Genomic DNA, 16,695 nt, shown 5'->3' with positions numbered 1-16,695 from the left:
TAATTGCCCAGTACGATTACAGCATACAGTATTATTGTCACTGCTACATTTCTGTGATGCTACCAGAAATTATTTCCACTGCTAATTAATTACCGTTGAGCTCAAAGGTTATATTAATAAACGGTTAACGAATGTGTATTTATGACGACAATTTGTGAGACTGGTAAACTTATGATACGTACGATGGTCTTTACTTTCTACACGGTGCATTTCAAGGTCCTGCACCCATCCGTCGGTAAACTGTACCTGGGCTTGTTGCAGTGACCGGAAGTTACTAAACTTCATGAGTGTATGCACTCACTCCAAGAACCGTATGATTATAAATATGCATATAAATATGCTACAATGAGATAGCTGACTTCATCTAACTAGCAAATGTTGTCCAGGCTACGTTGGTGATACAGTTTTTTTAATATGTATGATATTTTTGTCATGCGATTTTAAAGCTGGTCCTACAACCGCATCCAAGAATAACATGCAGCGTATCTCAGAACTGTCGGTGAAAATTATTCTTGGAGCTAGGTTTAATTGAGCTGCATTTTAAAGAGGAGCAATTTCAAAATTTGTGTATATTTTCTACGTTCACTTTTGTCATGTGTTGAGAAAAACACAGATTTAAAATTACATGGTCTAATATTTACATTTAGCATATAACTGCAACATTATTTTTTCGTTGTTTTTTTTTTTAAAGACTCGAAAGGACTTGAAATTCAAAGTTTCAGACTTGTGACTTGACTCGGACTTTTACACCAGTGACTTGAGACTCGACTCTGACTTGCCTGACATTACTTGAGACTTGACTTGAGACTTGAGGATAAAGACTTGAGACTTACTTGAGACTTGCAAAACAATGACTTGGTCCCACCTCTGACACACACACACACACACAGCAAATGTTTTTCATGCAGCACATTCAAAAACATGTCTCTTAGAAAACAGTAACGTGGTAACAGAGGTGCTGAAAGCAACATAATGAATCCCTTAATGTCTTTCTGCCTAATTTGGTCAACTCCAAGCCAAACTGGGTCTTAGCTCTAACTTCTGTCATGCAATTATTGGAGTTGCATCTGGAAGCACTCAAAGCTTTGCAAACGCTATATCATTTGCCTTACACATGGCTCACCACAATTTTACAACCATTTTCTAAACAGTTCTATTTACTCAGTTTTTGTCTTGACACGAGGCGTGAATGGGCATTGACAATATATTAAATAATTGATGGTATTTTGAAGAGATGGTACAATACCACTTTTTTTATGTCCGATGCCGCTATCATAAATTTCGATATCTGCCAATACCGATATGAATTCGATTTAGTGTATTTTCTAATCAATAAAACTGTTTTTTAATGTCTTGCTGTATTTTGTACAAGTTAGTACTCAAATGTAAAAAGACCAAACAAAAAACACTAAAGCTACTCTATTATATATGTATGCAAAAAATACACTGCACCCAAAATATTTTACAGTTCAGCAATACTGATCTTTTTACTTTAACTTTTAGCAGAACTTTAAACCTAAGTATTTAAAGTAATAAAAGTAATAATGAAGTAATTTATATAATATATATGTAATATATAAAGTAATAATAACAAGTAATTTATAATGCAATTTTATGCAGATTTAAAAAAAACTCTGGTTCTGAAAAAATTAAGTAGAAGTGCAATATCAGTACAAATTAATGTTTCTATTCAACAACCTAAAAAAATCTGATTGTAGAATGGACCCTTTTATACTTACAGCTCAACATAAGTAAGACATCCAGAGTGGAAAGCAGTGCAAATAAATGCAAACACAGCTTCATGACACTCATCTTTTATCAAGATGGATGTCAGTGTAAGCTGTTTCTATCATATCTAACCTGAAATTTGTGTAATTTCTATACAAAACTGTGTTTTTCATAAATTTATTTTAGAACCATAAAACTGTTTAGCCTGCAACACTGCTTTTTGTAAAACTTGAGTCTATCCATCGTACGGTCAGACTTAGCAATGACAACACACAGACATTGGAGCTCCGTATATTGGTTGTTGAGCTTAAGGTGGGAATGCTTTACAAACGTTCAGAGAACTTACTCACCTGCTTTACTTGTCTGGGTTGGCCTGCTCGGAGATGAAATGCTGGTTTGGCAGCACAGACTGAGACTCCAGATGCTCTAAATGCTTTCAGTGTGAAGTAACTCGCTCTATCATGTGACGGACACTTCTCACTACCTGGATTATGTCATGTGGTAAGTTTTGTGAGGTGCTTTTGTGATATTTAAAGGATTGGAATACATTTTTTATTTCTCCCTGATCTCCGACCCAGTAATTTAGGTCAGGATCAGACTGATACCGATGCTGTATATTGGATCAGTCTATCTCTAGTAGATACAACCATGGTCTCACAGAGAATCATACCCACACCTATTCCTTCTATATGGAGGTCTCTGATGAATTATTAGTTGAAGGTGTGGGAAACGGGGAGACCAGGAAGGCAAATCTACAGAAAGGGGCGTCCCAAATCATTTGTGCAAGATGACCTCAAATCAGTTGACAGTCACTGGGTGAGGCAGTGGCCTTTTTGATTATTGTGTTATTATTTTATACTATTTTAAATTAAGCTAAAAAAAGAGGGGCTCAAATGAGGAAGAAGAAAAGAGAACAGAATATTTAGGACTGCCAGGACCTTCAGTTTACGCACTGTTGTCTTTGATTGTTGTTTATGATGCTGAACACAAGGCCCAGGCAGACTGAGGCTTGAAGGTGATTTTAACTGACAAATAACACAAGTAGGGATTCAGAATTCAATTCATAAGTTAAATAATATTTTTTTATAATATCTTTATTCTGTCTTTATTTACTGATTCCTTTGACATTACTCCAAGATGTCACTAGGTGGCGCATGGCGCTAAGTAGAAATGGAAACCCCCTTAGAGGCAAGAGTGTCAAGCTGTAAACAAGCTCATGTTCTGTCCCTCTTTATTATAATATACTGGCAACATAACCCTCATGAAGGCACCATCCATACATAATTTTAGGGGCTCTGCTAATGTTAGGATCTTTTCAACAGGGGAATATGAGTGCTAAAACAATGGGATCAGATGTAAAAGTAGCCATTATAGAGCCTGAGTGCTCTGAGTATCAACTCTTTCTCATTAGGAGAATGTGGGAGGCATAAACTTCTCATAATATGCACATGTAAATATCACTCTGGTATTAAGGAACTTTAATGGAAATGAAAGGCTCAGATCAACCATGTCAATCTGCATAAGTGTGTGTTGCTGTGTGGGAAAATGTTTGCACTGCTTCATGATGTACTTATACATGTATTGAAAGGTACTGCCAGTACTACAGAGGCATTGACTGGTAAATTCTTCTCTGCACACTTGCAGTGTAATATGTATAAGGTATGCATTTCTGCAACATATAGTTACATTTCCACTGCAGATTACAACCAATTTAGTTCATTGCTATGAATCAAGCGTAAAAAAGTGAATGTGAAATGACTACAAGTTGTGTTGAAGGCAGCACTAGTGTGACTTTCTGGTTATAAATGGAATTACTGAGGTTTAACCCATAACAGCAGCTCTGGTTGTTTGAAAACTATTTAGAGTTGTTTCAAGTCTGTTTTTGTGTCTGATGCAAAACATCACTGAGCTCAGTGTTTGTCTCCCTTTCTTTTCTTCTTCTTCTTTTTTATTTATTTATTTTTTGTTGCCTGTCCTGTTTGGTTTTTTAGCCGTCAGAATTTATCTGTGAAAGCCAACAAATATACCCAACGGATTTGCTTTGCCAAGTGAATCATCACAGCCTTGTCATTTTGGTCCATTTGATCGACCTTTGTTGTTGTCATTTATTTTATTTGGTTTTCAGTTGTTACTGATGGGACAGACATGGCTGGGGGAAAAGGGAGAGAGAAAGATGAAGGAACAGAAAAACAGAGAGGAAGGAGGACAGTGAGGAAGGACACTTAAAAGAAAAAAAAATCTCCTGGATCACTTGTTGAGAGAGAATAAAAAGAGAGAACAAAAAAAGACAGCAACATAATAAACACAGCACCATTGCATTAATCTAGATAACAGTAAATAACAATAAATACTAAATATTGAATGTTGTTGTGCAGCACGCAGGATGGACAGCACATAATGTGCTTTGAGGTAGCAGACAAGAAAGGTGTAGTTTGTGTCTGTTAACACCTTTGTGCACACCTGTGTGGATCAGCACACTTGTATTCAAAAGGTTTCTCCAAGTAACGATCTGCTAGAGGGTGTGGGGAGCCATAGCTCTGACCCCCAGGGCATGAAGCAGGCATGGAGGAGATCCAGGCCCCAGACATGCAGACTCCCCGGAGTGCAAGAGCCCAAGGAGGACCACCGGAGGGGCATCCTTGCCACCCTCCTGGGAAGAGCTGAGGAGAGCCCCAGATGAGGGGTCACCCAGCAGCCACGGAGCAGAAGCCAGAGGGGACTGCAGTGATGTGCCCGCAGGCTCTGCCGGCAGCCAGCTGTGCCAGAGGGAATTGAGCCACAGGCCCAGAGGCCGGAGGGCTGAGGGTACCCCACACCCTGGAAGAGGACTGAGCCACCCCAATAGCTTTTGCAATAGCTTTAGCCCGATTGGATGGGGCAGCAAAGGGCTGCTTAAATGCCGTAAACTTCTCTGCTCCTCCACTTGGACCGCCAGCGCTGGCCATAACTATCGCTTGATAGACGCGCACCTGTCACACAGTGGAAATTTGTTTTTTTATGTTTTATCAATCTGTGTATTGGTACATAGTGTTGATTTTATTTGCATGATTTTATTGTGATATTTATATTGCATGTTTGTTTATTTATATTTATACGGCATGGTTTTATCCTCATATTTATATTATGTGTGTTAATGTTGTACCATGTTCCTTTAATCCACTGTGGACTAAACAGACAATTGTAGGCACCTGTGAGGTGGGGGCGTTCCCCAAGGTGGCCTATCAGCCGCCAGGTTGACCTGTTAAAGGGGATAGCGAGCGCAGAGACAAAGAGAGGAGTGACGCACGAAAGGTGAGCAGGAGAAAAAGGAACGCAATGCAAGCCCGCACGTGTGTGGAAGGAACTGCTGCCTGACTGTGGGGTGCCGCGAGTCGTTCGGCGATCCAGTCCCAACGGCAGGAACAGCAACAGTGGGTGGCGATGGCCGCAATTCACAACAGGGCAGGGATGCCCTTCTGCCTGCATCTGACGGTGAGACGAGGGAGGCCGTGTTCAGGTGTGGAGTGGGGCGGGACTGTGCAGCGACGCGCTGTCAGGAGGAGACAGGTCTGTGATAGGAGCCTCCTCCCTGGTCTGCTGCTGACGAGTTTTATCATACTGGAAGAGAAGTTCCTCTCCTGTCTCTTTCAGACAAGGACCATTTGCCCATGTGTGGCTGGATTATGGGACTATGGGAGGGTAATTTTAGTATAAGGAAAACATGTTTTAGCCTTGATTTAATAGTGTATAGTTATTTCTGCCGGCAGGGTTTTTAGCGGGTTGCAACACTATTTTTATTGTATACGGGGAATTTTATCTTGTACTTGTGACTCTGGCTGCGTTCTTTTTTTTTTTTTTTTTTTTTTTTTTTTTTATGGAAATAAATGGTGTTTGAAGCCAGCTTAGTTTCTGTCTTAGCACTGACCCGCTCACTCCCCTTTTCACTTGTATGTATAAAGAGGTGGTGGTGAAGATTTAGGTCCACCAGTCTTAGCGGCTACACACCATACCAATGATAGTCCTACAACATCTGAAATCACACTGTTGTTAATTCGTTTGCTAGATTAGCCACAAGCATACGCACTGTGTTGGGGGCTTGTTGCTAGCTAGTTAGTGATGCTACACACCTGTTACTCTAATAGTCTGTGTTATTGAAGGATTCAGGACTCCTTAGGTTTTGTTTCTATTTTTAGACAGCGATAAGCTCAGCTGCTCACTCCAGAGGCCCAGAGTTACTGTTAATATGAAAAATATAATGCTGTCCTTTGAGATTTTAACATAAGACTGAGTGTAATGGATCTATAACAGTTTAAATCTTCAGAGCCCTCTACATCCTGGTAACATGGAAACTTTGAAAACATCAGCAGAACGTTTCAGTAATGTAGTCTAATTTGTTCTTTTCATTTAATAATAGAGTCCATATTATATCAACAAATACATTCACCCTGGAGAGAAACTAGTGAGGGAGACCATCAGGACCAAGCTGGGTTTCTGGGTCCAGAGGTTTGGAGAAACTTCTTCCCTTTCTTTCATCACAGCTGTCCTGTGCCAGAAGTTCTGCTGACCCACTGAGAGAGGCTTCATTTAAGAAACACCAGGAACGCTGAAGCTCATCGCATTGATCAAGCAGGACTCATGATCTTCACCAGCAGCTCCCTCACAGGGAAATCTTCAGCACTCCTCCGTAGGCCCGCCCCAGGAGATGGATAAACCCAGCATTTCATGAACATTGTGATGGAGACCTTTGGTTTGTGTAAAGGGCTCTGGACTCATACACAAAGATATTATATTCAGTCCTGTAGAAAGTTATATATTTAAATATATATATGATCCTCTCTGGTATGATTACCTCTGAATCACTTCATGATAAATAACACACTATCTGCAAAAAACTGTGAAAGAATTCCAGATGACAAGTTTGTAGTTCAACATACAAGTGACGACCTTCATCAGGTTTTATTTAATTGTGTCAGAGAAAATATCACGTGCTGTTCATGCAGTCAGCACATCAAGTGTTTAAAATGGAAGGTGTGCAGGTCTGAGATCAGCAGCTCTCTGAAACACCAAACTGAGCTCCTGTTAATGCTGATATATAGTGACATAGTTACAGGGGTGATTCATTCTTTTGACTTTTTGACTTTATCAATTGTCAAGAGATTTATTCTAAAAGACACTTCTTCAGCTGAGAATCAGAGAGTAGAAACAGAAACAGGTGCTTCTCTATCTGGGCCAGACTGTGATTCACTCTGATCAGTCATCTTGCTTTTGCCCACTACAGATTATGGTAGCCAGATCCTGTCGACAACGCCAGTTGTAACACACCCAAAGAAAGACTCTAGGTCTGACCAACCGTCTCAGTCGTGGGCAAAAAGATGACAGTCAATAAAATTCTGAAAGATAATTTATTGACGAAAAATATATCAAGAGATAAAAGATAAAACAGTCCAGTGTCTCATTTATGAATTGTATAAAAAACACAGTCCCAAGGCCAGAGCCAGCTATGCCACACGGCCAGTTGCACTCCACGTGTTGCCTTTAACAGGGTTATAAGTTGTCCTTGGAGACCCACCACCCTGCAAGCATATAGCCAGTGGTCACTCCAGCCTCTGCAACTCTGCTGCCTTTAGGCTGTGGCATATAATAGGCCCTGGCCTGCACAGAGAGACAAAACGACACATTCAATATAAAATTCATAGCACAAAACCCATCCATCCCAAACATATCTAATTTCATCACATTACATACCTGCACAGAGAGACAAAACGACACAGCAGTGTTTGTAGTGTGGGCTATAAGTAGACCAGTGTATCAGTGCAATCAAGTACACCTGCCTCTAATTAGTCCAACCCCATTCCAGCCATTGGCTCACCAAAAAATGTGACACACACAAAACCACTCCCAACCCAGTGCAACTTCACACAATAATATGGAGCTGAATTAACACAGGCACATTAGTCTACCATGTTACAGTTCTCTTACATTTTTTTCAGTATTACAGTACACTACAGTACTTTAATCCATAGTTCCTGATTAATGAAGAGCTACAAGGTACAAGGTTTTTTTTTAAAGTTATTGTCTTTACAGATGTGGCAAGAGACTAAAAACATGCTGTTGTTTGCACATATTTCATATTCAGCTCTGCACAGGAGCTGAACCCCGACAGCCGAGTACTCATCTTAGCTAGGATTGTAGTTACGGATTCGCTTACCAACACATTTAACTTACCGAAAAAGTAAGCAGCAGGGCCTCGGGTCCTTCTTTCGGGTAGTCCAGTTTACTGAAGAACACCTCAGGCTGTCAGGTTAAAACAGTCGGTCGTGTTTTTGTAACGTAAACGCTGGCCCTCCTCTCAGAGCCTACGCTCTATCTGCTATTCCCGAACAGAGATACGCAAGTTTCTCCGTGACTGCAGCTGCCAGTCAAAGCTGCTATGATGACGTTTCACCCCAATTTAACATGGGTGGGAATTAGAATGGAGGAGACCCCTTGGACATCAATCAGCGTGATGAGAACTATTGATAACAAAAGAAAGAATCTGTGGAAAAAAATTATCTGAGGATTATTAATTTATTTTATTATTTTATTGTCCCATCTGCTAACACGGAGCAGGCGGGGTTTATGACCTATACCAGGGGTTGATAGGTTGCACGGTTGCACCGGTATTGATACCGGTACCCATCCGTACTTTGGAGGGCCTGAGATGTTCCCAGAAAGGTGGAGTCTGGGATCGACCTGACATACAGACACAGACGAACAGGTGCACACAGGCACAAATGTGCACTCCCACCCTCATGCACACATCCCCTGTACGTTTGCATGGGTTAATGAAGACCCGTTATTTTAAGAATCAGTTCAGTTCAGTTCTTTTTTATTTCAAACATATACATTCACCAACGTTTCATAAAATATTCCATACAGTTGTTTGAAAAGGAGTAGGCAGAAGTATATACTTATTTAGCCCTACCCCCTCAGGTTTACATCCTCATCATCTAAATTTGAACAACAAAAACGTTTACAATGCCTTCATCTTAGAACATAAGATCTCAAAAAAATATCTTCTCATGTTCAACGAAAACTCTATTTAGATTTGCTAATTTGCAGAAGAAAATAAACATGAGTTTGACTGCTGTCTTGGGTTAATGCCACCATGCTGTCAAAGAAGAGCTGACTTTGATGCTTTTAAACCATTCATGTCGCTTGATGTTTGAGCTGATAAATGGTAAGTCTGAAATCTCTAGATTATTGCATATTGCCTGTTCTACATCTAGCCAAGGCTCATCTAAGGGGGTATGACATGAACGGAAGCCTGTTGGCTAAGAAGTAGTGTTGAAAGTTAGGCAGATCTAGTCCTCCTTTATATTTGTAGCTGAACGCGGGGGTTTGTCTTTCCAAAGGAAGAAATATATGAATTCAGAGATCTGAACCAATCTTGTGATGGTTCGTTCGGGGTCATTGAAAATAAATAGTTTATTTTTGGCAAGACCATAATTTTTATAGCAGTGCTCCTTCCCATCACTGATATGGGTAGAGATTAACATCTAGCCAGATCACCTTCTACTTTCTTTAGAAGTGGGATGTGGTTTAACTTTGTTAAATCTGCAAGCCTAGGAGAGATATTAATACCTAAGTATTTAATATTTCCAGGTTGAAGTGGGGTAGAAGAAGAATTATGGAAGGAGCAAAAAATTGGAAGAACTGTAGATTTTGACCAGTAAATTGAATAATCTGAAACTCTTGTGTTTGCCTCTGTGTCAGACTGTGAGAACACAGCTCTGTTATTGACGCTGGTGTCCCACCAGTTTAATATCTGTACAACTACACGGTGCAAAATATTCATTTAGTCAGTGCTTTGTTATTGGTGATCAGTTCAAATGACTTAAAGCAACTTGAGCTTTGTTTAGTGCTACCATGGAAATATAGTTATAAACTGTTAGGATTACTGTGACTGGCTAGGCCATCACTGGTATAATGAAAGCATAAAAAAACGTTAAATGGCTACAAATAGATTTGAAAGCATCAGTATGTGCTCTCTCACCTACCACAGCAACAGCTCTGCTTCTCTGAAAACTATTTTCACATAGTTGTTTTACAAAGGTCATACAGGAAGTATCTTTTGCTTGGTCTCCGGCAAGACATCATGGAGGTCAGAGCTCTGTGCATCAGACTGTGTAAGTACTGTCTCAGTTTATACATGAAAACTAAACTATAAAGAGTTTGTTAAGGTTAACAATGTTGTTAAAAGGCTGTGGTTATTTAAATCTTTCATGTAGCAGAAACCTTTGGTGACACCTTAGAAATAACAAGTACAAAGTAATGTTTCTAATCAACAACTTAACAAGGAATAGCACTATTAACTCTAAGAGTTGGCAACTCTAAAGATGTCTGAAGATGTGGGTACATCTTATAGTAACTATTTTTGGTCTTTTTAGTGATGACTGTGCTGATTCTGCTGTGTGCACATGCTCAGAAAGTTGGTGAGTAATATCTGTTTACTTATTTATCATTTTGTGATTGGAGGAAAAGATGGTTTATTTAAACACCAAAAAGAACATTTTGGTGAATCACCACTCTTTACCTCTACATTTTATTGGCTATCACATTTCAATGGGAATCTGTTATTTTAGCAATAAACTGAATGTTTGTTTTGTTTTGTTTTTTGTCATTTTTTTCTCAGATGCAGTTTCTCTTCATATTGTTCCAAACAAATCCCAGTTTTTTGAATATGAGTCAGTTAGTTTTTACTGTGAGGAGCCTTCTCATGGAGATGTGTTATATAAGATGACAGAGGAAGCAAAGCAATGCAACAAAACCAGTGGGAAAACAACAGTAACGACAACAGGTTCAAAGTGCACCATTCATTCTCTTTATGCAAGTGACAGTGGAGAATACTGGTGTGGGACAGCAGGAGGGAAGAGAAGCAACAATATCTACATTAATGTCACTGGTATGATTGAAAAAAGGCAGTAATATTTTGTCACAAACAAACACAAGTTCAACATTTTATAAATTTAACTCACTTGTTGTTCAGCTGGTTCTGTGATCCTGGAGAGTCCTGCTGTTCCTGTGATGGAGGGAGAAGCTGTGACGCTGCGCTGCAGAAACAAGATCCTTTCCTCCAGCATCGCAGCTGATTTCTACAAATATGGGCGTCACATAGGGAGCAGCTCAAGAGGAAACTTGACCATCAACAGAGTTTCCAAGTCTGATGAAGGACTTTACAAGTGCAAAATCTCAGGAGCTGGAGAATCACCAGAGAGCTGGCTGTCTGTCTCTGCGCCATGTCTCACAGGTGAGAAACAGCAATTTTTCTAAATATTTATACAAACGTGTGATACAAATATTTGCCTTTTCTCTTTTTTGTTTTTTCTGAAAGAGGCTTAAAGCAAAGCTGTGAAATTTGAGCAGTTAATTAATCGGTTATTTAAGGTTATTTGAAATTTTTTAGAGGAGTTGATTACAAGATTTGTAACATTTTAAACATTATGTAAGTGTGAAGAAGCAAAATTAACATTTCATCTTTCTTCATACGCTCAAGATATAAATCCAACAACTATTCTAGATGGTTGCAAAGAGAAGTGCCACTATGCAGATTCAACACCTTGGATCATTGCAACTATTTTACTGAGTACTGTGGTTGTGGTGGTGGGACTCTATCTTATCGGCAAAGATATCTACAGAGGTAAAGTAAATATACACACACACACACACACACACACATACATACACATATATATATATGTATATATATATATATATATATATATATACACTTTTTTTAACTTTTTTTATTTATTTATTTATTTTACTTTTTTTTTACTTTTGTTTTTTTACTGCAGGCTCAAAAAGGGATCAAATGGGACAGAACACAGAACACAGTAAGAAATGCCTTTACGATTAAGGTGCACTAGCCAGCCTCCCTTCAAAACCAAAGTTATATTAAGTTTCTCATAAGAAACCTTTTTTTTTATAGATAGGCATCACATTTGAAAACAGGCATGTTTGAATGTTCACTTCCTGGAATTGCACCTCAGATAAGGTATCTAATGTGAAGGTCATGATCTAGCTAATGCAAGTCAGAATAGTTTTGCTTGTTTTATAACCTGAGACATGCCTTTGGTTTTCACTTGAACTTAAATCTATTTTAGAAATAATTTCTGGAATCTTGTACATATTTGAAAATTTTTATCGTATTTTTTGCACAATAAGGCACACTTAAAAATCTTTGAATCTTCTCAAAAATCAAAAAACAGTGCACCTTATAATCCGGTGCACCTTATGTATTAAGTCTGGTTGTGTGTACTGACCTTGAACCAATTTTATGTGGTACACGGTGCTAAAAAATCTGTCAAAAAAAAATGTTTTAGTACGGCTTTGGTAAGCTACTAAGCCGCACCGCTTGATGGATTGTCGGAGCAACAGCTACTGTAGTCAGGAGCCTCGCGGAGTAATCTGGGTCCAAACTCCACTTCAGGTCAAACGATCACTGAGAGTTAAAAATTGTCTAAATTCTTTCTTCTTTAATAAAATGATCAGTGTTGCTGCTTTACCAGGTGTAAAAATTAAGTTTATCATCCAGGCATCCATGAAAACAACATTTCTTAACCCTCTGGGGTCGACGGACGTGCCGGCGCGTCAAAATCACATGACCAATTTAAGATAACACGGCTACAATATGCAGCGACTCAGAGTCTCCATTTAAACTTCAAACTTCAAGACTTCAAACTATATAACAGTTGTGAATTGTGTCGATGGGCCATGTTAAAAAAAAAAAAAAACACAGTTATGATAAAAAATACACGCAATGTTTATTTTCTGAACAAAACAGTGGCGTTTACAGCGGGAAGAACGGTAAAAACGACGTTTTCTACAGACAGCGCTAGCAAACACTCTCCGCTTGTGAGTGAAAAAAGAGAAAGAAAAAACACCCCTTCCCTATTGGTGTTAGAGTTTACCATGTCAGCCAATCAAAAAAATTATATGGCAACATGTGATATTTAGTTGTTTAGGGAGAAGGGGAAGTTTTTAGGAGTGACACCCGCGACGGAAAGCGGGCGAGCGAAAGAAAGAGAGCGAGTTTTCATATGTGAGACAATAGTGACGTTTAGCGTGTTTGGAGGCTATAGTTAGCGTGTTGTGTAGTTATTGTTTTGTATTGTGTGTCAGTTATACTGCTGAATTTCACATTTGCTCCAAAAAAGCCATAAAAGGCAGATTCCAGTGTAAACGCTGTTCCCACATGCAAAACTGGACTGATGCACCTCCTGCTGTCAGACCTGCAGGGTTTAGGCCTGTGGTGTTCTCCTCTGTCTTATACTGAACACAAACTATTTTTTTGGACTGGCACAAAACATTTGTGTGCCTTCTTATTTGATGCAGCACACCTGATTGTTCTGTAAATAGTTTTAAATGGTTATATAATGGTTACATTTTTAGGTAAATAGTACCATATAACTTTGTTGTTTGCAAAACTTGTGCATAATTTTTAGAAATGTACAATTTCTATTTGCATTTCAAGTTATGAAAATGATTCGTTAAACATGTTTGTGGGTTTTACAGTAAAAAAAACTTTTTTCTACTCGGATTTTGAATTTTTTTGTCTGAATTTAGGTCAACTGTGCTAATATAGTATACCAAAATTAAAAAAATAACTCAAATTTCAGATATTTGCGGTTGTGCTGAAAATAATGATATCAAACAAGACAAGATAAACATATTTTAAAGGTGAAATATAGAGGTAAAAAATAAGTAGTCAAAAACGGCCGATTATTAACTCCTGGACCCCAGAGGGTTAAATTTAACGGAGTTAGAAGTTAGCAAGAAGTTGGCTCGCTAGTTTCCACCTAAACATGATATATGATGTTCTGACTGAGAGATTTGTGAAACAAATTCAGACATACGGCTCTGCTATCACTTCCAACATAGATGAAGACAGAAAACTAAACAGCAGTGACTTTTGTAGGGTTACTGAAGTTGGGCTAGCGGGTTTATAATGATGTGCTATGTTATCGCTAGCGACACAGCTATGTTAGCATAACATAAACACAGTGAAGCTGGAGGATGAACTCTAACTTTTTTCCACTCCATAAAAGTTAACGTGAGGGTTCCCGATGGTTAGGGACAAACGCAGATGCTGTAAATGGACCAAACTTCAGTCAGGAGAATAACTGAGATAATCCATCAACAATACGAGGTTAGTCATTAATATACTGCAACAACATGGGAATAGAGCAGCTGCAAAAGAATTCAACATTAATGAATCAACGGTACGGAAGTGGAAGAAGCAAGAAGAATGACTTGATTAAAGTTTGACTTATCTGACTGTTTTGTTTCGCTTAATGCACCTTATCGCCTATGGCACGAAAAATATGGCACTTAAAAAGCCCATGAATTAAAAAACAAAACAATACAAAAAAAGCAACAAAACATGAACTTATTTCTGTTTTTCATTTTGCATAAATAGACTAAGGTTTTTTTTCATGTATTCATTTTAATCAATATGAATGTGTGGGAAAATCTAGATATGTACCTGTTCAATTCCATTTAAAGTACATAATCACAACAATTGTTAGGTATAGACCTCCAATAATACAGAGAAAACTCAAAATTAAATGATGCAATTTGACTTATTTCTGAATGTCTAAATCAAGCATGGTGTGTAGCATTTATGTTGGAGTATTTAGTGTTGTGTTTAGGAATTGTGCATAACTTACAGCTAGCTTGTGCTTAATTGCCATTGTTTCCAACACAACCTCACAACAGGGGTTGTGTTTCTTAATTTGGAATATCAGAAAACATCACACTAGTTCTGTTAAATACAAGAAAAGGCAGACATTTGTTGTAATTACTGATGTTGCTGTGGTTATCTGCTCCCTCACTGTTTGTCTCCATCAGATGAAGTTGAATTGTGTCCTAATCCAGTTCATCATTCTTTGGGCCAGGGTGACACTCAACCTCTAGGTGAGAATCATTGTGATATTATAACATAGTCCTGTTTTGTAATAATATGATAATAATACAATAATAATACAATAATAATACAATAAGGCAGTTCAGAAAAATCTGCTTAAAAAGTCAACTGCTGTCTCCCCTAGAAATCTCCATAACCCCACAGCTGTGTCATCAGTACTACTCATCTTTCAACTCTTCATTATCTTCATAGCTGCCCTCATTTCCTCCTTACTAATCCTCTGCACTTGAAGATTCACTAACTCTCCTCAATCTGCCCCCCACCGCTTTCTCATTTGCTGATCCCTTCCTTTGAATGCTTGCCTACACTTATTTATTCCATCATTAAGACTCATTGTCTTCTTTTGTCTGTCCAGCAAACACTTTCTTGACATTTTACCTAACAGACCATGTTTCACCATAACCATTTTCATCGTAAAAAAAAAATCCTTTTACCAAATACTGCAAATAAATTACCACTTTATTGATAGTATAGTATCACATTGTTGCTGGTTTTGTTACTTAGGCATTGTTACACGTTTTGCTTCTGTTGATTACCCCATTATATAAATTTCAGTTTGACATTATTCAGCTAAAATCCAACAGTGCATTTTTGTATTCCTTTCTAATAATTATGTTGTAATTACATTGTTCTTCCTCTTTGTTGCATCTATTATTACAATTATTACAAAATATAAACAATGTTATTGCTGAGATGTGATAAAACGCGTTGCAAATAAGTGTTTAAATTACATACAGTTTTTCTAATCAACATATTCAATTCTATTTCTCTTCAAAGCAGAAACAGCAAAACCCACTGTTGCATACATGGCTTCACCAGGTATCTGCCAACCTGTGGCAGAGGATACTTGCTATTCTACAATAATAATAAAAAAAAAAACATGCTCATCAATGAGTGAGACTGAAAACAAGTAACAAGTTACTCAGAATTATCCGGTATTGTATATCATGTATTATTTTGCAGTCAGTTAAAACTGTGTGTTCTCAAGTTCTTTCTGTATTGCAGGTCTGTGTATAATGATACATAAACATTCGACAATTATTATAAATGAGAGAACAAATTTACTTCAGATTTGGTGTTAATTCCCTAAATAGTGTTAATTCACTAATTAAATGTAAGTCATTTGAATTCCAAATGTTAAAGTTGATCACATGTTCAATTATCTGCATGTCATTTTTTTCTAGCTTTCTTTCTCAGTTACAAATGAGGCCCAGTGAAGTAATGATCTAAGATCTAGACTTAAAGGTGGCCGAGCTCTTCCAGTTGTTGCCGTTAAATGTCTGGAAGGCATTACCACTTTATGTTAGAACTATCCAAACTGATTCTCCACGACTTTTAAGTCTTTGGTCTTTGATTTGAGCTAAACTTTAAGATATTGTATTTTTTTTCTTTTTATCATTATTATTATTTCTTTACTTGTTCAACATAGGGTGAACATGTTATCCATGGACACGTAGTATGTGTAGTGTTTTATTTTAGTTTAGTTTAATCGTTACATGATGGGATTAAAAAATGAACTGAATTTTCTTTGTTTCAGATGCACTTTCTTTTTGAATTGTTCCAAACAGATTACAGTTCTTTGAATACAGCAACATTTTATTGTGAAGGGGTCCTTTGTTGAGCATAAAATGGAAAATAGACTGCTGTAGCAAAATTATTAAGTCAGCATAAGAAGGATCATTCTGCATCTTTAAACATATTTGTACATTATTTTATGATTAACCTTAATAAAAGTTGATATAAATTTAAATATTTTAACCCTTTAAGACCTACCATAGAACCAAGTCCGCCAGAGCTTATATTATATTTTTACATGGTGTGGAGCCATTTTTGGGAGCATTTCAAGTTGCTATACATCAATACAACAATTATACCCCAGATTTTAATAATAGGTCTGCATTAAGTGCATAGTAATTACATAAATTGCAAAAAAGTGCAATAAACTACAAAAAAAATTGAAAATCGTTTTTGCTTTTTTAACATATATTTGTAGATAGAGAAATTTAAGAGGCTTATCCCTC

The 16,695-nt window shown here is 37.8% G+C and overlaps 2 protein-coding genes across 2 annotated transcripts in view; one reads left to right on the top strand and one right to left on the bottom strand.

Moving 5' to 3' along the window:
• The window catches only part of LOC146673690 (butyrophilin subfamily 3 member A2-like), a 348,925-nt gene that overhangs the window by 61,728 nt on the left and 270,502 nt on the right, over positions 1-16,695 (bottom strand). The gene's annotated exons all lie outside the window — the stretch shown is intronic.
• On the top strand, positions 9,353-14,866 carry LOC146673706 (uncharacterized). The gene is made up of 8 exons (XM_085401000.1): positions 9,353-9,875; positions 10,137-10,181; positions 10,382-10,651; positions 10,736-10,996; positions 11,267-11,386; positions 11,544-11,582; positions 14,599-14,664; positions 14,799-14,866. The coding sequence occupies exons 1-8, from the start codon at positions 9,845-9,847 to the stop codon at positions 14,864-14,866; spliced, it is 900 nt and encodes a 299-aa protein (XP_085257126.1). The 5' UTR covers positions 9,353-9,844.

Source organism: Rhamphochromis longiceps, linkage group LG3, assembly GCF_057381845.1.
Source record: "Rhamphochromis longiceps isolate RC_006_pf linkage group LG3, R_longiceps_female_GT1.1, whole genome shotgun sequence".
Lineage (NCBI taxonomy): Eukaryota > Metazoa > Chordata > Actinopteri > Cichliformes > Cichlidae > Rhamphochromis > Rhamphochromis longiceps.
This window is presented reverse-complemented; position numbering and strand designations above follow the sequence as displayed.